Genomic DNA, 16,911 nt, shown 5'->3' on the forward strand with positions numbered 1-16,911 from the left:
ATGGCAAACAACAACAGAAGTAGTGAGGCTGTCCAAGGCCACCTAGACAAGGTCATGGAATGTGATTCCATCCAAGAGGCCTGAAAGGCCCTTGTCAGTAAAGGCATGGCCTTCATTTCAAAGAGCCCCTGGCTTAAAGAGATACGCCACGATATTTCATCTCTCTTGCTTTTAAGATGTTCTGGCACTTGATATCTCAAGGACCATTAGTCAGATACTTATAAATTTTTTAAAGATTTATTTACTTATTTAAAAGGCAGAGTTACAGAGAAGCAGAGGCAGAGAGAGAGAGAGAGAGAGGGAGGGAGGGAGGGAGGGAAGGAGGGAGGGAGGAAGGGAGAGAGAGAGGGAGAGAGAGAGAGGGAGGTCTTCCACCTGCTACTTCACTCCCTAGATGGCCGCAATGGCCAGAGCTGCGCCAATCAAAAGCCAGGAGTCAGGAGCTTCCTCCAGGTCCCTGATGCGGGTGCAGGGGCCCAAGGACTTGGGCCATCCTCTACCACCTTCCTAGGCCATAGCAGAGAGTTAGATAGGGAGTGGAGCAGCCAGGACTCGAACTAGTGCCCACATGGGTTGCTGACACCGCAGGTGGCGGCTTTACCAGCCATGCCACAGCACCAGCCCCTTATGAAATGTTAAACACTGTTATTTTCACACAATTCCTCTCTTAGAGATGGGACCATGCAAAAATATTCCCAAAAAAGGCAAATAAGGAAGATGCTTAAGGCACCAAATGAAAAGGCTAGGCTCACCATTTTACTTTTCTTGCATCATTGTTTGAAGAACAAGTTGATCAGTTGATATTGCTGTAAAGTTTCCAGAATAAACTTCCTTGGTTTCCCCTTCTTTGGAAGTTGGTGAAACCCTCGGTTTGGGGTGTCTAATAGCGGACCGTGAAGAACAAGGTAAGTGGTTGTCTCTACCCAGTCTTCTCTGAGCCTCTGTGCTCTGTGTTAGATGCCAGTCTGACAGCAACATGGACGATTCAGAAACAGACTGTAGGAGCCCGGGGCACTAGGCCTGGCACAGAGACAACAGGTAAAGGGACCCAGACCTTAACCCAGAGTCCGGAAGGTTTGGTGGACAAATGATGGCTGACCTCAAAAGGCTGAAGGTCTTCAAGCGGAAAAACTGATCAAGGTTTTCTGTTTAGCCTCCAAAGGAGGAAAGGACGGAAGCTTTGGGACAGCAGGTGACAGAGTTAAAGAAGAACCTTGTTGTCGATCAAAATGTTATAACAATGAGATCGCCTGCTTTTGCTCTCAGGGAGTTCACTCTCCTCGACACTTCATTTTTCCTCTGCCAGCTGGCCACGCTGGGGGACTCTTACAACATGCACCTGACACGAGAAACTCAGCTTCCTCAAGTTTCAGTTCCCTTGTGGCCCTGAAGTCCTAGGACAATGACTACCTTCAGGAGTGTGATCCTGTGATACAAATAGCAAATACATGTGTGGTCTTCACCCCCACGTTCCTGGCACAGAGATCCTAAGACTCGTGGATTTTCCTGAGTGATGGGGGAGACAGGAGACTCTTTCTTTATAAGAAGCTTTCAGCCATTCCTGAGCTTATGCTAATAAGATGACTCTTGGAGGATGGGGACTGGCTGCTAGAAATGCCAATCATGTGATTACAGGGTTGAGACTGAAGGCCAAGGGCCCAGACCTCTGGGGAGAGGAGAGAGACTGGAGATTGAGTTCAATCACTAAGACACCACGACTTAGTTGACTGTGCTCCTCCAGGAAACCATGGAATGATAAGGTTAGGGGAACCTCTGGGTTGGTTGGACACCACCTCTGGTTGTGAGAGAAGACAGCCTAGCGAGGGCACATAAGCTCTGCCCTGACCCCTGCTAGTACCCTCTCCTATGCATTGCTTCAGTTTGGCTGTTCCTGAGTCATATCCTTATAACAAACCAACACACCTAAGTAGAGTGTTTCCCTGAGGGCTGAGCTCTCCAGCACATGATTGGTCATGCAAAACCCTGATGTGCAGCCAATCAGTCAGAAGGTCTACGGTCCCCCACCTGCAGCTGGCATCTGAAGCAAGGGCAGTCTGGCGGGACTGAACCCTTAGCTTGTGGGATCAGTTAACTCCTGTTATATAGCATCAGTATTGAATTGAACTGAACTGTAGGATACTAGGATAGTATTCCGAGAGCTGGAGAGTTGATTGGTTTGGATGAGATCCGCACATTTGGTATCAGAAATGTTGAGAGTACAGAAAAAGTATTCTTTGTTTAGGGAGAAATAACTAGATGCCCTAAAAACTATATAACCAAGTAAATCAAATATTACTGGTTTTAGGGATCAAGGATTGTGAGCCTTATGTTATAAAGTCTTTTTCGAGGCTTTCCTAGCCCAGAGCTCAGGAGAGAGTATTTATTCATTAAAAGAAGCCATATGTTAACACGGTCTCACTCTGACAAAACACCAAAGTCCTTTTAAGGATGCTCTTCCAGGATTGACAGTCTACTCATCTGGATAAATAGGCTCTTCAGAAATGTCTGGACATGTGGAGAGAGACAGGCTTTCTGTGGTCACCCTGTTGTCCTTTTGGGATGCCCTTTTGGGATTCCTTCACCCAAGGAATCTTCCAGATCTCCCCACTCATGGGCCCCATTGGCAGTAGAGGTATAGATAGGATTTGGGTGCACGGAGGCATCCTCTGGGGGTGCAGAGGGGAAGTGGGTCTAACTCCAGGTGATCTAGTGAGCAGGGGAAAGCAGCGGCACAAAGTGAGGTTCCCCTTCAGACAGCCACTCCCCCTCACTGCCAGCACTGGTGAAGTGCATGTTAAGAGAAGGTCTAGATTGGGGGCCGGTGCTGTGTCGTAGAGGGTAAAGGTGCTGCCAGCAGTGCCAACATCTCATATGGGTACCAGTTCCAGGCCCGGCTGCTCCTCTTCTGATCCAGCTCTCTGCTATGGCCTGGGAAAGCAGAAGATGGCCCAAGTGCTTGGGCCCCTGCACCTGCATGGGAAACCTGGAAGAAGCTCCTGGCTCCTTGTTTCAGCCTGGCCCAGTCCAGGTCATTGTGGCCATTTGGGGAGTGAACCAGGAGTTGGAAGATCTCTTTCTCCCTCTCTATCTACCTCTCTCTGTAACTGTGCCTTTCAAATAATAAATAAATCTTAAGGAGGGAGGGAGGGGATAGGGAAAGAGAAAGAGAGAGAGAGAGACCGATCATCAGTGATTTTTTGTCTATAGCTGACTTCCACATGAGGCTATGGAACCCACTCTGTATTGATCAGGTAGACAACTTGTGAAAGAGACAAGGAGACAGCGTGGTGGTGGTGCACACACAGGCTTTGGGGGCAAAAGGCCAGCGTTCAGGGTCTGACTTTCTCATCTGTGGGGAGCAACTCGGACTAGACTGTTACTGGAATTAAGACTTATTCTATGCATCTGCTCTCCCACAATATGGTGCTGGGAGAGGAGGAAACAGCTTCTACACAGCTGCCTCCAGTTCAACCAATAAACAGCAGGACCTGCTCCTGATTGGAGGAGAGCAGCGTACTCGGCGTGTGGGTAGCAGAGTTGGGATTGGTGGAAGAGGACTATAAAGGAGGAGAGAGACAACATGCACCAGGAACATCTATCTGAAGGAACACCTGAGCAGCCCCCGAGAGAGCCGGCCGGCGGTGTGCCGCTCCCCCGCGGAAGTGGGGAAAGTGGCAGGGGGCCCGCCCCTCCACGGAGGTGGAGGGACGGTAGCCAACCCGGGAAGAACCAGCAGCAAACCCGGGGAGGGCTGAGCAGACAAAAGAACAGCGCAGGGTCCTGTGTCGTTCCTCCACGAAGACGGGGAGCGACACTCATCTCTAACTGTATCATCCTGAGGAAGCACGCCATCCAAGTCTCCAGACCTCAGTTTGCTCATCTGCAAACGGCACTGGAAATAATTGCGAGCTCAGAACAAGTTAGACAAAGGGGAGCGTCTCCTATTTTCACAGAAACAGAAGACTGAGCCCCAGCTGAGCCTTCTTCTCCTTGAGTCCTAGCCAAGACACAAAAGGAACAGACGTGGCTTTGAGGGCGGAATCCAGGTTACCTCAGCCCTACCTCAGCAGCTGCCCTGCTGATTGGAAAGGAACCTGAATCTACACGGGTGACCCTGCGGGGGAAAGCGAGCCTCTACAGCTTTTAAAGGAAAGAAAATGCAACCGCAGTTCCTCACGTGGAAGGATGCTCTAGCTATTTAATGACAAAGCACACTGCACAACGATACGATCCTCTTCGGGAACGAGAATTGCTGTTAATGTAAACAATGATAATACAACATCCACTCATAAAAGCAGCAGGAATGACCGCCCAGCACTGGGTAATAATCTGGGGGTGTTTAGAATTACTGGAGACACTGACACCCGGTAACTCTTACTCTGGTAAGATTTAAATTTGTATAATGAACATCGATTTTAAATTAGGAAGATGAATCCTTAAAAAAGCAAAAGAAGAAAGTCTATTATCTTATTCCAGATGATAAACGTGACCGTGTCCGGATCCCCTCCAGCTGCAACAGGTAATTAATGAGGATGATAAGCTGTTGCAGGAAATGTTTCTCGGGCCACTTTTCAAAGTGATAGCACTCATCTCTTTTTAGGCTCTCTTTCATCACACCATAAATCCTCCCAGGCATCTGCGGAAGTGGCTATTTGTGGGTAAGCCTTGGACCTGTGGGCCTTACAGCCTGGTTTGGATCCTGGCTCTCTGTCGTGCTAACTGCATCACCTTGGGCAAGTTACTTAATCTCTCTGGGCCTCAGTTGATTTATCTGTCAAATGGGGCTAATAACAGCTCTTCAAAGGGCTGCTTTGCAGATGAATGGAGATAAGAAATGTAAAATGCTTAGAACAGTGAATGGCACACGTCGTGGACAGCTGGTAGAGAGTTGAGCTGTGATTATTTTCACCCTCACTTAGAGAGAAAACTGGCTACAAATGACATATTTGTCTCCAGTCTCTCTCCGCAGAATACTCCAGAATCTCGCAGCCCATTCCTGCCGCCTCCCGCCTGGATCGGAGGTGACCCCATGGTTCCCGAGTCCTTACCGGACAGTCCTTTGCAGCTCCTTGCCTCTGGCACCTCACACCCCAACCTATTCTGCCTGGCACTGCTCCATTCAGCTCTTCTGAGCTCTCCTTTTATCTCTTTACAGCACGGCTGAAACGGCTTCTCATTGCCCCAAGTGTACATTTCAAGCATCTTTGTCCCTTCGTGCCTTGGCCTCATCCTTCCTTTCTTATAGGGGACCCAGGATGTCAGTTATGAGCCCCCTCCTTCGGCCACTCTGGTCTTCTGACTGCTCCCCAAGAACCAGTCCTGCGCCTCCTGCCTCTGGTAGCCTCCCAGTCTCAGTCCTACGAGCTCAAGATCCCAGAGAAGCAGTACTGGGTTTAAGAAAGCTGTCAGGGGCTGGCACTGTTTCGCAGCAGGTGAAGCCACCGTCTGCCACACCACCATCCCAATAAGAGGGCAAGTTCGAGTCTCGGCTGCTCCGTTTTTGATCCAGCTCTCTGTTAATACGCCTGGGGAAGCAGTAGAAGATGGCCCAAGTGCTTGGGCCCTGGCACCCACGTGGGAGACCTGGATGGAGTTCCAGGCTCCTGGCTTTGGCCTGGCCCAGCCCTGGCTGTTGTGGCTATTTGGAAAGTGGACTGACCAGCAGGTAGAAGATCTGTGTGTCTGTCTGTCTCTTCCTCTAACTCTGCCTTTCAAAAAAAAAAAAAAAAAAAAAAAAAAAAGTCGTCTGACCATTCAGATCCGCCGTTACCTCTATTAGGAACTCCTAGCACTTCTCACATCCTGACCCCAGCTCTCACTTTGAACTCAATTATAGTCATCCTGACCCTGTTACTTAGCTCAGGGAGTTGGTGGATGTCATTTGTAAATTCAACAGCCATTTATGCATCAGACTTTGAGAATTCTGAGATGAAGGAGGGGACGTCCTTGCCGTCACTGGGCCCATGATCCCTCAGAAGCGCTGGAAAGCAAACCACTGTTGGTCACCACTGACCTTGTGCTTCTCAGAGGCGCGTGCCCGGCGTGTGGTGGCCCAGAGATGGAAATCACCACAAAGGAAGAACATCAAGGGCACGGAATGCGTATCTCGTCTTTCCCGCTCCCAAAGTTGCCCTTGAAGTTCTGGCTGATCAAAAACACGGAGCCAGACTTGAATTATTTTAAGATCCTGCCCTACTTAAGCCCTCAAAATGGCAGGCTCTGACCGGTTTCCCCTCCCCAGCACTGGCCTCTCCCTGGAGTATATTTCCACCTTCCTTTCTGCTTAGTTCACCTCTATCTGCCTATTTATTTGTTTAAAATGTGATCCAACTGGTCAGGTACAGTAATCTAATTCTGCATTTGGTCTGAGGCCAATGCATTGAGGGCATTCAATAAATAATGGTGTGTGGTGTGCCTTTTCCATATCCTGGCTGCTGACGTCTGAAACGAAGCTGGCATCTTAGGAGGCAGCCTCAAGAACGGATGAACAAAGGATGGGGCTCTGAGGACCCATGGAGGCAAATTTTCTGACTGTCCAGCCACCTGTGTGCTGGCTTGCTTGGGCGAAGCCCGTGACAGGCAAATGTTACTCCCATGAGTGGTTTGAGGTGTGTCCTCCTTCCTGCCTTGGTCTTCCCTGATCCAATCTGGGCAAATGTACAGAAAGGTTTCCTCCCTGTGGGCACACAGGCCAGTGTTTACTTGCCTTCATGAAGGAAATTCTCCTTCCTGTGAGTGGGTGGTTCGGCGAGGAGTGACACAGGTGTCTCAGACTCAATGGGCTGTCCCGGGGAGGACGAGCAGGGAGAAAATGGGGTGGTGGTGGGGGGGTGTTTTGTAAAATAAAAATTTTTTTTTAATTTTTTTTTTAATTTTTGACAGGCAGAGTGGACAGTGAGAAAGAGAGACAGAGAGAAAGGTCTTCCTTTACCATTGGTTCACCCTCCAATGGCCGCTGTGGCTGGTGCGCTGTGGCCGGTGCACTGCGCTGATCCGAAGGCAGGAGCCAGGTGCTTCTCCTGGTCTCCCATGCAGGTGCAGGGCCCAAGCACTTGGGCCATCTTCCACTGCACTCCCTGGCCACAGCAGAGAGCTGGCCTGGAAGAGGGGCAACTGGGACAGAATCCGGTGCCCCGACCGGGACTAGAACCTGGTGTGCCGGCGCCCGTAAGGCAGAGGATTAGCCTAGTGAGCTGCGGCGCTGGCCGGTTTTTAAAATAAAACCTTATGGACAACATGAGCTCCTCCACCTATCAATCCATCCATCCTATCCATCTGCCATGTGATAGGCAATGAGGACACACAGGATCTGGCTCCTGGGAGGCACTGTGTATTCTGTCAATGATTTAAATTTACGACTTAGCCCTCCTCTGATTACCGGGTCCTACTGGAGAACATGCTGTCTTTTGTAGAACTGGTTTAATCTATTACCTGGCAGATTTCAGTCCCTGTTCAAAGTGGTACCATCGCCTGCATAAAAAAGAATGTTCCAGCATATTCCCTCCATTTCTGGATTTATATCCCCGATTTCCTCATTTTTAGCCTCTCCTGCTGTCCATGGATGCATGAGGCAGCCCCCTTGGTTTGCCCAGCCATCTGGCTTCTCTTGGCCTCTGAATGGTAATCTCAGCACAGGCTGACGGATGCCAGGCGACCCTGACGAACCCCTCTGACTTCGCCTCCAGCTCTCCCCTTGTACGCTGTATTTTCTCAGGCAGCAAAGGGCTGGAGAGAAGTCAGGAGAGCTGGCTGCAGTTCCAGCCAGATCACCCAGCTCTGGGGTCACTTGGCCTGCCCAGCTGTGTCTCCCATTCTCCATCTGTAGATCAGCAATGATGCCAGCCGGCTTTGACACACCACACGAGCTGGTGAGCTCATAGCTGGAAGGGACGATGGACCAGAGAACAAAGCACCAGTATGCTATGAAATCCTGCTGTGACGGGCCCTCGATATGAAGCCTCGTGCTGCTTCTGGCTTTTCTGCTTCTGTACTTTTGGCACATTCCTTCCACGGAGGAGGTCGGAATAATTAGCATGACTAGTCTTCTCGGGCTCTGCCTCTGTATTTAGAAAGGAGTTGGCACAGACAAGAAGACCTGGGGGCAGCTGGATGTTCCCCAGACACTGCCAGCAGGTGAGCCAGAGGCACACCTGGTTTGGAGTTGCACCGCGGAGGCAGGAGAGCATTTTTTTTTTCCACAGTGTCACTCAAAGCAGGATTCAATTAAGCCAGGAGTTGGAAAAGAGTCACGTTACAAAATGAGAAATTGATCTTTGTGCTTAAAGACGAAGAAACTTTTGCAAATTAGACAGCTACCAAATACACACAGAGAGACACCCATGAATAATCTCTCTCCTCTACGGGGTACATAAAACAAACACCTTGAGCATAATAAACTGCAGGTCTCCCTAGAAGAAAAGTCCTGTACCTGCTGGTAATAATCTCGCAGCTGACAAAAGTGTCAGTGATATCACAAAGAGAGTAGCTAACATCCAACACACACGTTATTCTCAAAAGTGGAAACCAGCAAAATCAAGGGCTGATTCAGCCGCGGGTTACGTTGTGATTTTCAAGCCGAGAACAGACAAGCAGCCCCTACTTCTAATTCTGAAAAAGAAGCCTGCACAGATCATGTTCTTTAGAGTGAAAGGCTCATGGGACCCAACATCAGCCCAGAAGCGGCTGTAAGATACACGCCAGCCACAGCCATTTCACTCTGTGCACCCCGCGAGCACTTTCCCTGGAGCAAGAAAGTGTGAGGAAAGTACTAGAAAGTCCGAGAAAGTACGGGGAGCGCACGCTGTAGGACTGTCTTCCCAAGCACGGCTTCTCCCAGGCCCCCTTCTGCAGGAACACCGGCTAGCAGGAATCGCAGCCCCCGGCAGCCCTCACTTACACCTTCCGATGCCTTCGTGAGTTTTGTGTCCCAAATCTGGGGAGCATCAGCGCCAGGCAGCCACCCTTGCTCACCACCATCTCGGAAGGAGGCCGGCGACAGGAGAGGTGCACGGAGGAAGGCAGCCCCGCGGGAAGAGGCAGAGGCTCTTACTCACCATGCACTCAGGCCTGGCACCGGTTACACAAACAACAGAACTCCGCCAGGTCAGGGCACCTCCCAGCCTCCTTGCCTCACCACCCATTTGCAGTAATAGGCCCTGCTGCAGCTGTGAGAGGCAAGAGGGCTGGGACTCAGAGAACTGAGCAGCAGACGGAAAACAAGCTGGAGACCCCCCCCCCCCCCCGGCCCCCGAACACCCCGCAGGCCGGCTCACTGCAGGGTGGGCTTGGTGTTACCAGGGGCTCTTCACTCAAGACGAGGTCCCAGGGAGTGGTCCTCGGATTCACCAGGTCCCGGGCACTTGGCTACAGGTTGTTCTGTTTTGGGGTCATTGTAGACATCCCACTGTAAGCAGAGCTGGGTGCCAGCCAAAGGTGTGAGCGCTTAAGGCAGGTTGTGCGACCCCTCCGAGACGGAGCTGTTTCAAGGGATCTGCCTTCCAAGGGTCTGCAGGGGAAGATGACTCTCTCCCCTCCCCCCAAGGGCCTGCTGCAGTGTGTCCACAGGAAACCTGGACTGGGCTTCGGCATTCATGATGCCTCCCCAAGAGGTTAGGCCACAGTGAGGGTTAGCAAAAGCGTTTGAGGTTTCGGAGGTAGAAACTGAACCGTCTCTCTTCATGTGACCCATGTGGGATGCGTTCCCTAAAGTGAGACTGAAGGGGACAGTGCAGATTAAAAGGTATCACTTGGGGGGGGGGGCATCACAGGACGCCGCCTGTGAGGCCAGTATCCCATATGAGCACTGGTTCAAGTCCCAGCCACGATCACACTACCCGCTAATGAGCCTGGGAAAGCAGTAGAAGGTGGCCCAAGTGCTTGGATTCCTGCACCCACGTGGGAGACCTGGAGGAAGCTCCTGGCTCCTGGCTTCAACCTGGTCCAGCCTAGCCATTTTCACCATCTGGAGAGTGACAGAAGCAGCAGATGGAAGATCTCTCCTTCTCTCTAACTCTGCCTTTCAAATACATATTTTTTTAAAAAAAGAAGGTATCATTTTATTTCTGATTACATAATTGTATTTGTCTTGCTCCTAAACTTACTCCAAGAGCTCCCTGATGATAGCTGCATTGCCTTGGTTTGAAGCCACTTAGAGTTTTTTAGATGCAGACTCGGGAGAAAATGAGAAGGGATGAATCACACTATTTAAGATTTTGAATTTACTTGAATTTTGGATGCCAGAAAAGTAACATTTAACTGGAACTCTTTAAAAGAAGATTTTTATTTATTCGTTCGAGATACAGAGAGGACACTCCCATCCACTGGTTCACTCCTCAAATGCTTGCAACAGTTGGGGCTGGGCCAGGGTCTGCACCAAAGCTGGGAGCTGAGAACTCAATCCAGCTTTTTCACGTGGGTGGCAGGACCCCAGGTATTTGAGCTGTCACTGCTGCCTCCCAGGGCCTCCATTAGCAGGAAGCTGGAATTAGAGCTGGAGTGGGGAATGAACCCATACACACTGACTTGGGAGATGGGCATCTTAACTGCTAAGCTAAATGCCCATTCCAAGAAAGATTTTGACTAAAAAAAAATTTTTTTAACACTTACGATCAGAATAAAAAGGCAACCGATGAATTAGAAATAACTAACAGTCAACCAACCATTTAAGAGCTCTTGTAGATATAAACATATGATAACAGATAATTCATTTCTGGATTTTTTTCAAAAGGTTTATTTATTTGAAATGCAGAGTGACACACACACATACAGAGAGAAGAGAGAGAGAGAGAAACAGAGAGAAAGAGAGAGAGATCTTGCATCTGCCAGTTCACTTCCCAAATGGCTGCAATGGCTGGGGCTGGGCCAGGCTGAAGCCAGGAGCCTGGAACTCCATCCAGGTCTTCCACATGGGTGGCAGGCGCACAAGTACTTGGGCCATCCTCCTGCTTTCCCACGTGTATTAACAGAGAGTTGGACCAGCAGTGGAACAATCAGGACTTGAACCAGTGCTCTAATACGAGATGCTGGCATTGCAGGTGGCAGCTTAACCACTGTGCCTCAGTGCTGGCTCTTCTTCTGGATTTTCTATGCACTTGGTGCTCTATTAAGGAAAAAAAAAATGGGATGGACAGAAACCAGAAACTGAATTCTCTGTTTATTGACTCACCTGCTAGGCTTGGCCAAAGCTTTCTTTGACTAGCACAGAAAACAACCTTTTAGTTACCTTGCTCACAGTCACTCCGCCCAGCCTCTAGTCCCAGGACAGAGCAGGTGGTGCTGCCCATTTCCCCTGAGCCATCCAGATGCCACTCACTGCAGAGAGCTGGAGACGGTGTGTCCTGCCAGACCTGACCTGGTGACCTGGGAGGGAAAGGCATTTTAGGAGAGGCACTGCGCCGGCTCCTTTCAGGGCGCACACCTAGACTGGTCAAGGCTGGAGTGCTAGGCTTTGCTTCATAGTCCCTACGCCTTGTGATGGAGGTGTTCCCCCAGTGCGCGCAACTGAGAGGTTGCAACTGAAGGCATCCCCACCACTTCCAGCGCTTGGACTCATCCTCAGAGCACACAGATCTGTCATTCTGGGTAGAATTTTCTACCTTCATCCTGTGTGAGGCGTCTCTCCTTGCCCAGGAGAGCCAGGGGTTGTGAGGTTACCGCCAACCTCTGAAGACCTTAAGCGTATCCGTCTCAGAAAGTCCTGAGGGCAACAATGAACTTCACATAGGAAAATCAAGAAAAGGAATCCCATTATTCAGAGAAATCTCCCTTTTCTGAGACCTGCCTTTTCCCTAAACATGATTCTTCTGATGTTCTCATTTTTGCTACTACAGTTCTTTTCACAGACCTAGAAAAACTCTTTCGGGCCCATTCGGAGAAGTCCTGTAATTTTTTTTTTTTTTTTGGAAAGTCTTTGGTGACTTAACCTTTCTCCCAGCCAGAAGCCAGAAGAGAATTTAAAGACTCTAACTCTTGGGCAATCACAGGCCAATGGGGCTGCTAGTCACATTAGGAAAAGTGATTTTAAATTACTGGGAGTAATAATTTCAGGGCCTGAGAGGCTGCTTCTGAGCCCCCAGCTATATGGAATTCACATGAAAATGACTTGCGGACAGGGCCTGTGCTGTGGCAATAAGGTTAAGCATCCACCTGCGGCACCAGCATCCCATATGGGCGCCAGTTCAAGTCCCGGCTGCTCCACTTCCAACCCAGATCTCTGCTGATGGCCTAGGGAAAGCAGTAGAAAATGGCCCAAGTCCTTGGGCCCCTGCATCCATGTGGGAGACCTAGAAGCAGCTCCTGGCTTCGGGTCGGCGCAGCTTCGGCTGCTACAGCCATTTGGGGAGTGAACCAGCGGATGGAAGACCTCTCTCTCTCCCTGCCTCTCTTTCTCTGTCTGTAACTCAGCCTCTGAAGTAAATAAATAAATCTTTAAAATAAAGAAAGTGATTGCACAGAATGAATTGAATTGTGGCCGACTTGACTTCTTTCCCCTGGGGATCCTGATGGTTAGAGTATTTAGTAAACAGGTAGGGATGGGCCTAGTCTGTGTCATCAAGACAGTGAAAACATTTGTAAACAGCTGGGCATTTTTCCAAATGTCACAAAACAAAGCACTGAAGAACACCTTGAAACCTCCCACTTGGGTGGCAGGAACCCCTCCCAGGGTCTATATTAGCAGGAAGCTGGGTCAGGAGCTGGAAGCTGGGTGTTGGATGCAGGCGCACCAAGGTGGGGTACCTGAGGCCAAACCCCTGCCCCAGGGAAAAGGTCTTTGAGGAATACCCAGGAGTGACTAGAAGGTCACGGCTGAGGCCGCAGAGAAGGACAGCGCTCCATTCCTCTGCGGTCTGGGGTCTGCGCACGGGCAGGAGTTGAGCGTTTGGGAAGTCACGGTTTTCAGAGCTCCCTCTCACGAATTCCAGGTCCCGGATGCGTGGTCTGGCTAACTCTGCCTCCAGCTGTAGAAATGAGTGTGTTCCTCATGAGCCTGGAAACCACTGCTTGCTTTATGGCCAGCTCGTGTCAGGAGCCAATCAGGGAGCCCCCTGCTTTCCCTCTCTAGGAGAAGAGAGTACTTGCTCTGATTAAAGTGAAGATGATGACCCTGCCCCAAAATACGGTCGACCAGACAGTGAGCCTTCCAGGGCAGAAGCCACCGCAAGGAAGGGCTGCAGGGATGACAGGAGAGTCAGAGGTGGCCCGGGGGGACACGGAGGACCCTCTCCTACCTTCAGCACGCCCACTGGGAATACGTCTAACTGCAATCCTCCAGTGTAACATTGAAGACAGAAATCTCAACACTAGGAATTCAGCTCAATCAGGACAGGGTTTTTGTTCCTCCACCCATGCTGTATCCTCAGCTTTTAGAATAATGCCTGGCACATAGTAAGTGCTCAATAAATATTTGTGGCATAACTGCAGCAATGCTGTTGCTGGAACTGACGGATACTCATGACCTCTCTCAGGAAAGGGCGTGGGATTGTCACAATTGTTAAAGAAAACAGCACCGACCAATTCTGCTTTTTCTGCTTTAGTACATCTCTCTTGCAAAGTCATGCAAACATTGCCCTCCCTGACAACACTTCACTTTTTAAACTTGAAGAATGAAACCAGCCTTTGGAGAGCAAGCTGACACTCACATTTGTGAGAGATATTTGGAGATTGTCTTCAATCATTTTGGAATTTGAGGGTGCTTTCCCTTTTTTGCAATACTGCAGATGAAGAGCACAGAATTTGATAAATTATAAGCCTAATGAGGCTTCTAACTCCTCTAGCCAGTCATTAGCTCCCAGGAAATGATCGTTGTTACTTAATTATAAGATGAAACTAAACATTGAGAAATGTTGAAAGTGATCTGATTGGCCCACGCGCCAGGGACTCATTCCACAGGCATGCCCTCTACGTGCCAATTAAAGCCACATCACCCGGAGAAGCATGCCACATGCCCTTGGCTCTGTTCTGTGTTGTCATTTGCAGATTAGAACAACAAAAACAATTCCAGTCTAGGGCACTTCCCAAGAGCCAATGACTGTGAGGCCAGTCCAGCTTCAAGGACAAGAGCTCCTGCTATGGGCCTGGAAAGTGTCCCTTATTCTCACTTTGATCACACGCAGAGTAAGAGGAGTCTTCCAGAGAATAAAGGCGGCCAATCAGTCAGCTATTTTCCCAGCTGTCGGGTACAAAAACACCACAATGCTCTCCAAAAGGAAAGTGACACTTTTACACGACATTTTTATTTTGCTGTTAAGGAGCGATTCATTAGCAGAACAGAAATGGGCGTTCCTTGTCCAAAGAGCGAAAGGAAGAAAGCAAAAGAGGGAGAGGAGAATATTGAGTAACACACAGGACCACCACCCTATAAGCAGGCTCTGCTGGCATACAGATTTTTTTAAGATTATTCATTTATTTATTTATTTATTTATTTGAGAGGTAGAGTTACAGACAGTGAGAGAGAAACAAAGAGAAAGGTCTTGCTTCTGTTGGTTCACTCCTCAAATGGCCGCAACGGCTGGAGCTGCACCAGTCTGAAGCCAGGAGCTTCTTCCAGGTCTCCCAGGTGGGTGCAGGGACCCAAGCACTTGGGCCATCTTCTACTGCTTTCCCAGGCCATAACAGAGAGCTGGATTGGAAGAGGAGCAGCCGGGATAAAACCAGAACCCATATGGGATGCCGGCACTACAGGTGGAGGACTAACCTACTGTACCACAGCACCGGTCCCAACAGATATTTTTTAAAATACCACCAGGACAGAGTTTCCAGAATAAAAATTTCATTTTCAGCTCAATGCATTGTAACTTTTAGGCCATTCTGTACCAACCCCGGATTGATCAAATGTCATCTGCTTTTCCTTTCCGGAATTTTCCTTCTCAGTGCTGGGAGTTAAAGGGCGGCAGGGGCCTGGAGCTCCCAGAATACCTGGGTTCTAATCTGAACACTGCCATTTAAGCATGGTATTTGTGTTTCAAGGAGAAGGGAAGAGAAACGGATGTGCAAAGATTTTCTTTATTTATGTTTATCCATTTGAAAGGCAGCATATGATTTTAGTAAGTTGATCACCTGGAATTCTAAGGCAGGGGTGTGACCTTTTCTGGAAGAGATTATAACAGCTCCTATCTTTATAGGAACTATGCAAATTGCACGAGTGGATCCACCTTTCAACAGTACTCTAACGTTCTATGAATCCTGGGCTTTTATTATTATTGCCTTTTGTTCTATTTGATGGCTAAGCTTCAGGAAACACTCAGGAAGCTCACAGCTAAGAATGGTTAGAGCACTGTGGATAAATATCCGGGGTTCCATGGAAACTGGGTCCCCCCCCCCCCCGAAGGAGACAGAGCAGATCAAATTTCCTGGGCATGTGCATTCACTATTTGGAAACTGAAGACTCTGGGGACCTTCAGGCAATGCTGTGTGTAGGCTTTCCTGAGGAACATGTGCTTAGCTAGGAGGGTGCAGAAGGTGACGACCCCATTGCCTCTGTTTTGTCATCTCCTGTTGTCTTTCAACCCACTGCAGCTCAGCTTTCGCCCGCGTCCTTCCCCTCCAGTTACTGCTGTTATCAAAGACGCCAAGGGCACATCTGTCACAGCTGGCCATCCCCTCTCTCCTGAAACACTTTCTCCTGACTACCACGACCACACTCTCCACACATCACTGTTTTTTCTGCGTAGCCTCTGCTGGGTCCACCTTTTCCAAGGGTGATCAGGCCTTGGTCTTGCCTCTTCACACTGTCTCTGCAAATGACTGATTCCAGTCTTTTGACTTTATTACTGATATGTTTGTCGCTCCCCCTCTTCATGGAGGAACGACACTAAACCCTGCCTAGGCTTCATATCCGAGTCACGGCACCATTATGTCGCTCCCCCTCTTCGCGGAGGAACGACACATGACCCTGCGTTGTTCTTTCGTCTGCTCGGCCCTCCCCGGGTTTGCTGCTGGTTCTTCCCGGGTTGGCTACCAACACTTCCACCTCCATGGAAGGGCGGTTCCCCCTGCCACATTCCCCACTTCCACGGGGGAGCGGCACACCGCCGGCCGGCTCTCTCGGGGGCTGCACAGGTGTTCCCCTTAGATGTTCCTCTTAGATGTTCCTGGTGCATGTTGTCTCTCTCCTCCTTTATAGTCCTCTTCCACCAATCCCAACTCTGCTACCCACACACCGAGTACGCTGCTCTCCTCCAATCAGGAGCAGGTCCTACAGTTTATTGGTGGAACTGGAGGCAGCTGTGTAGAAGCTGTTTCCCCCTTCTCAGCGCCATATTGTGGGAGAGCAGATGCATAGAATAAGTCTTAATTCCAGTAACTTAGTCTAGTCCGAGTTGCTCCCCACAATGTTGATGACTCAACTTTACATCTCTAGCTCTAGCTCTCCCTTGGAGTCCAAACTCTTAGATACAGCTACCTCCTCAGATATCTGGCACAGTAAACATAGTATGTCTCACACAGAACTCTTGATTCTTCTGGGCCCCAACACCCTCCCGGATCTCTATCATCTGAACTTGCTGTTATGCAGTTTTCCCCATCTTAATCCACGGTTCTGTTATCACCCCAAACCTAGGGTCTCCTTCATTATTCTTTCCCTGAATGCTTCTCCAAAAGATTGTTTATGTTAATAGAAAAAGAACAGATTGAATCTGGTTCATACTTACAATTCTAAGTATATACTGGTACTTCCCTTCCTCCCTCTTTGATTTTTGAGATAATTTTTTTTTTTTTTTTGACAAGCAGAGTTAGTGAGACAGAGAGAGACAGAGAGAAAGGTCTTCCTTTTTCTGTTGGTTCACCCCCCCCAAATGGCTGCCAAGGCTGGCGCGCTGTGCTGATCTGAAGCCAGGAGCCAGGTGCTTCTCCTGGTCTCCCATGCAGGTGCAGGGCCCAAGCACATGGGCCATCCTCCACTGCCTTCCAGGGCCA

General features: G+C 49.5%; 1 protein-coding gene across 6 annotated transcripts in view; it reads right to left on the bottom strand.

Annotated features, from left to right (window-relative positions):
- SHROOM3 (shroom family member 3) overlaps window positions 1-16,911 on the bottom strand; it is a 350,654-nt gene that overhangs the window by 115,082 nt on the left and 218,661 nt on the right. The window contains exon 1 of one of the 6 annotated variants that reach the window (XM_051819659.2): window positions 8,897-9,047. The exons of the other annotated variants lie outside the window; for them this stretch is intronic. Coding sequence (XP_051675619.2) covers window positions 8,897-8,976 — 80 coding nt within the window. The 5' untranslated portion in view covers window positions 8,977-9,047. Of the gene's footprint in view, window positions 1-8,896; window positions 9,048-16,911 lie in introns of those variants that run through there. 6 annotated transcript variants of the gene reach the window in all.

This window comes from Oryctolagus cuniculus, chromosome 8, assembly GCF_964237555.1.
Source record: "Oryctolagus cuniculus chromosome 8, mOryCun1.1, whole genome shotgun sequence".
In the NCBI taxonomy this organism is placed as follows: domain Eukaryota; kingdom Metazoa; phylum Chordata; class Mammalia; order Lagomorpha; family Leporidae; genus Oryctolagus; species Oryctolagus cuniculus.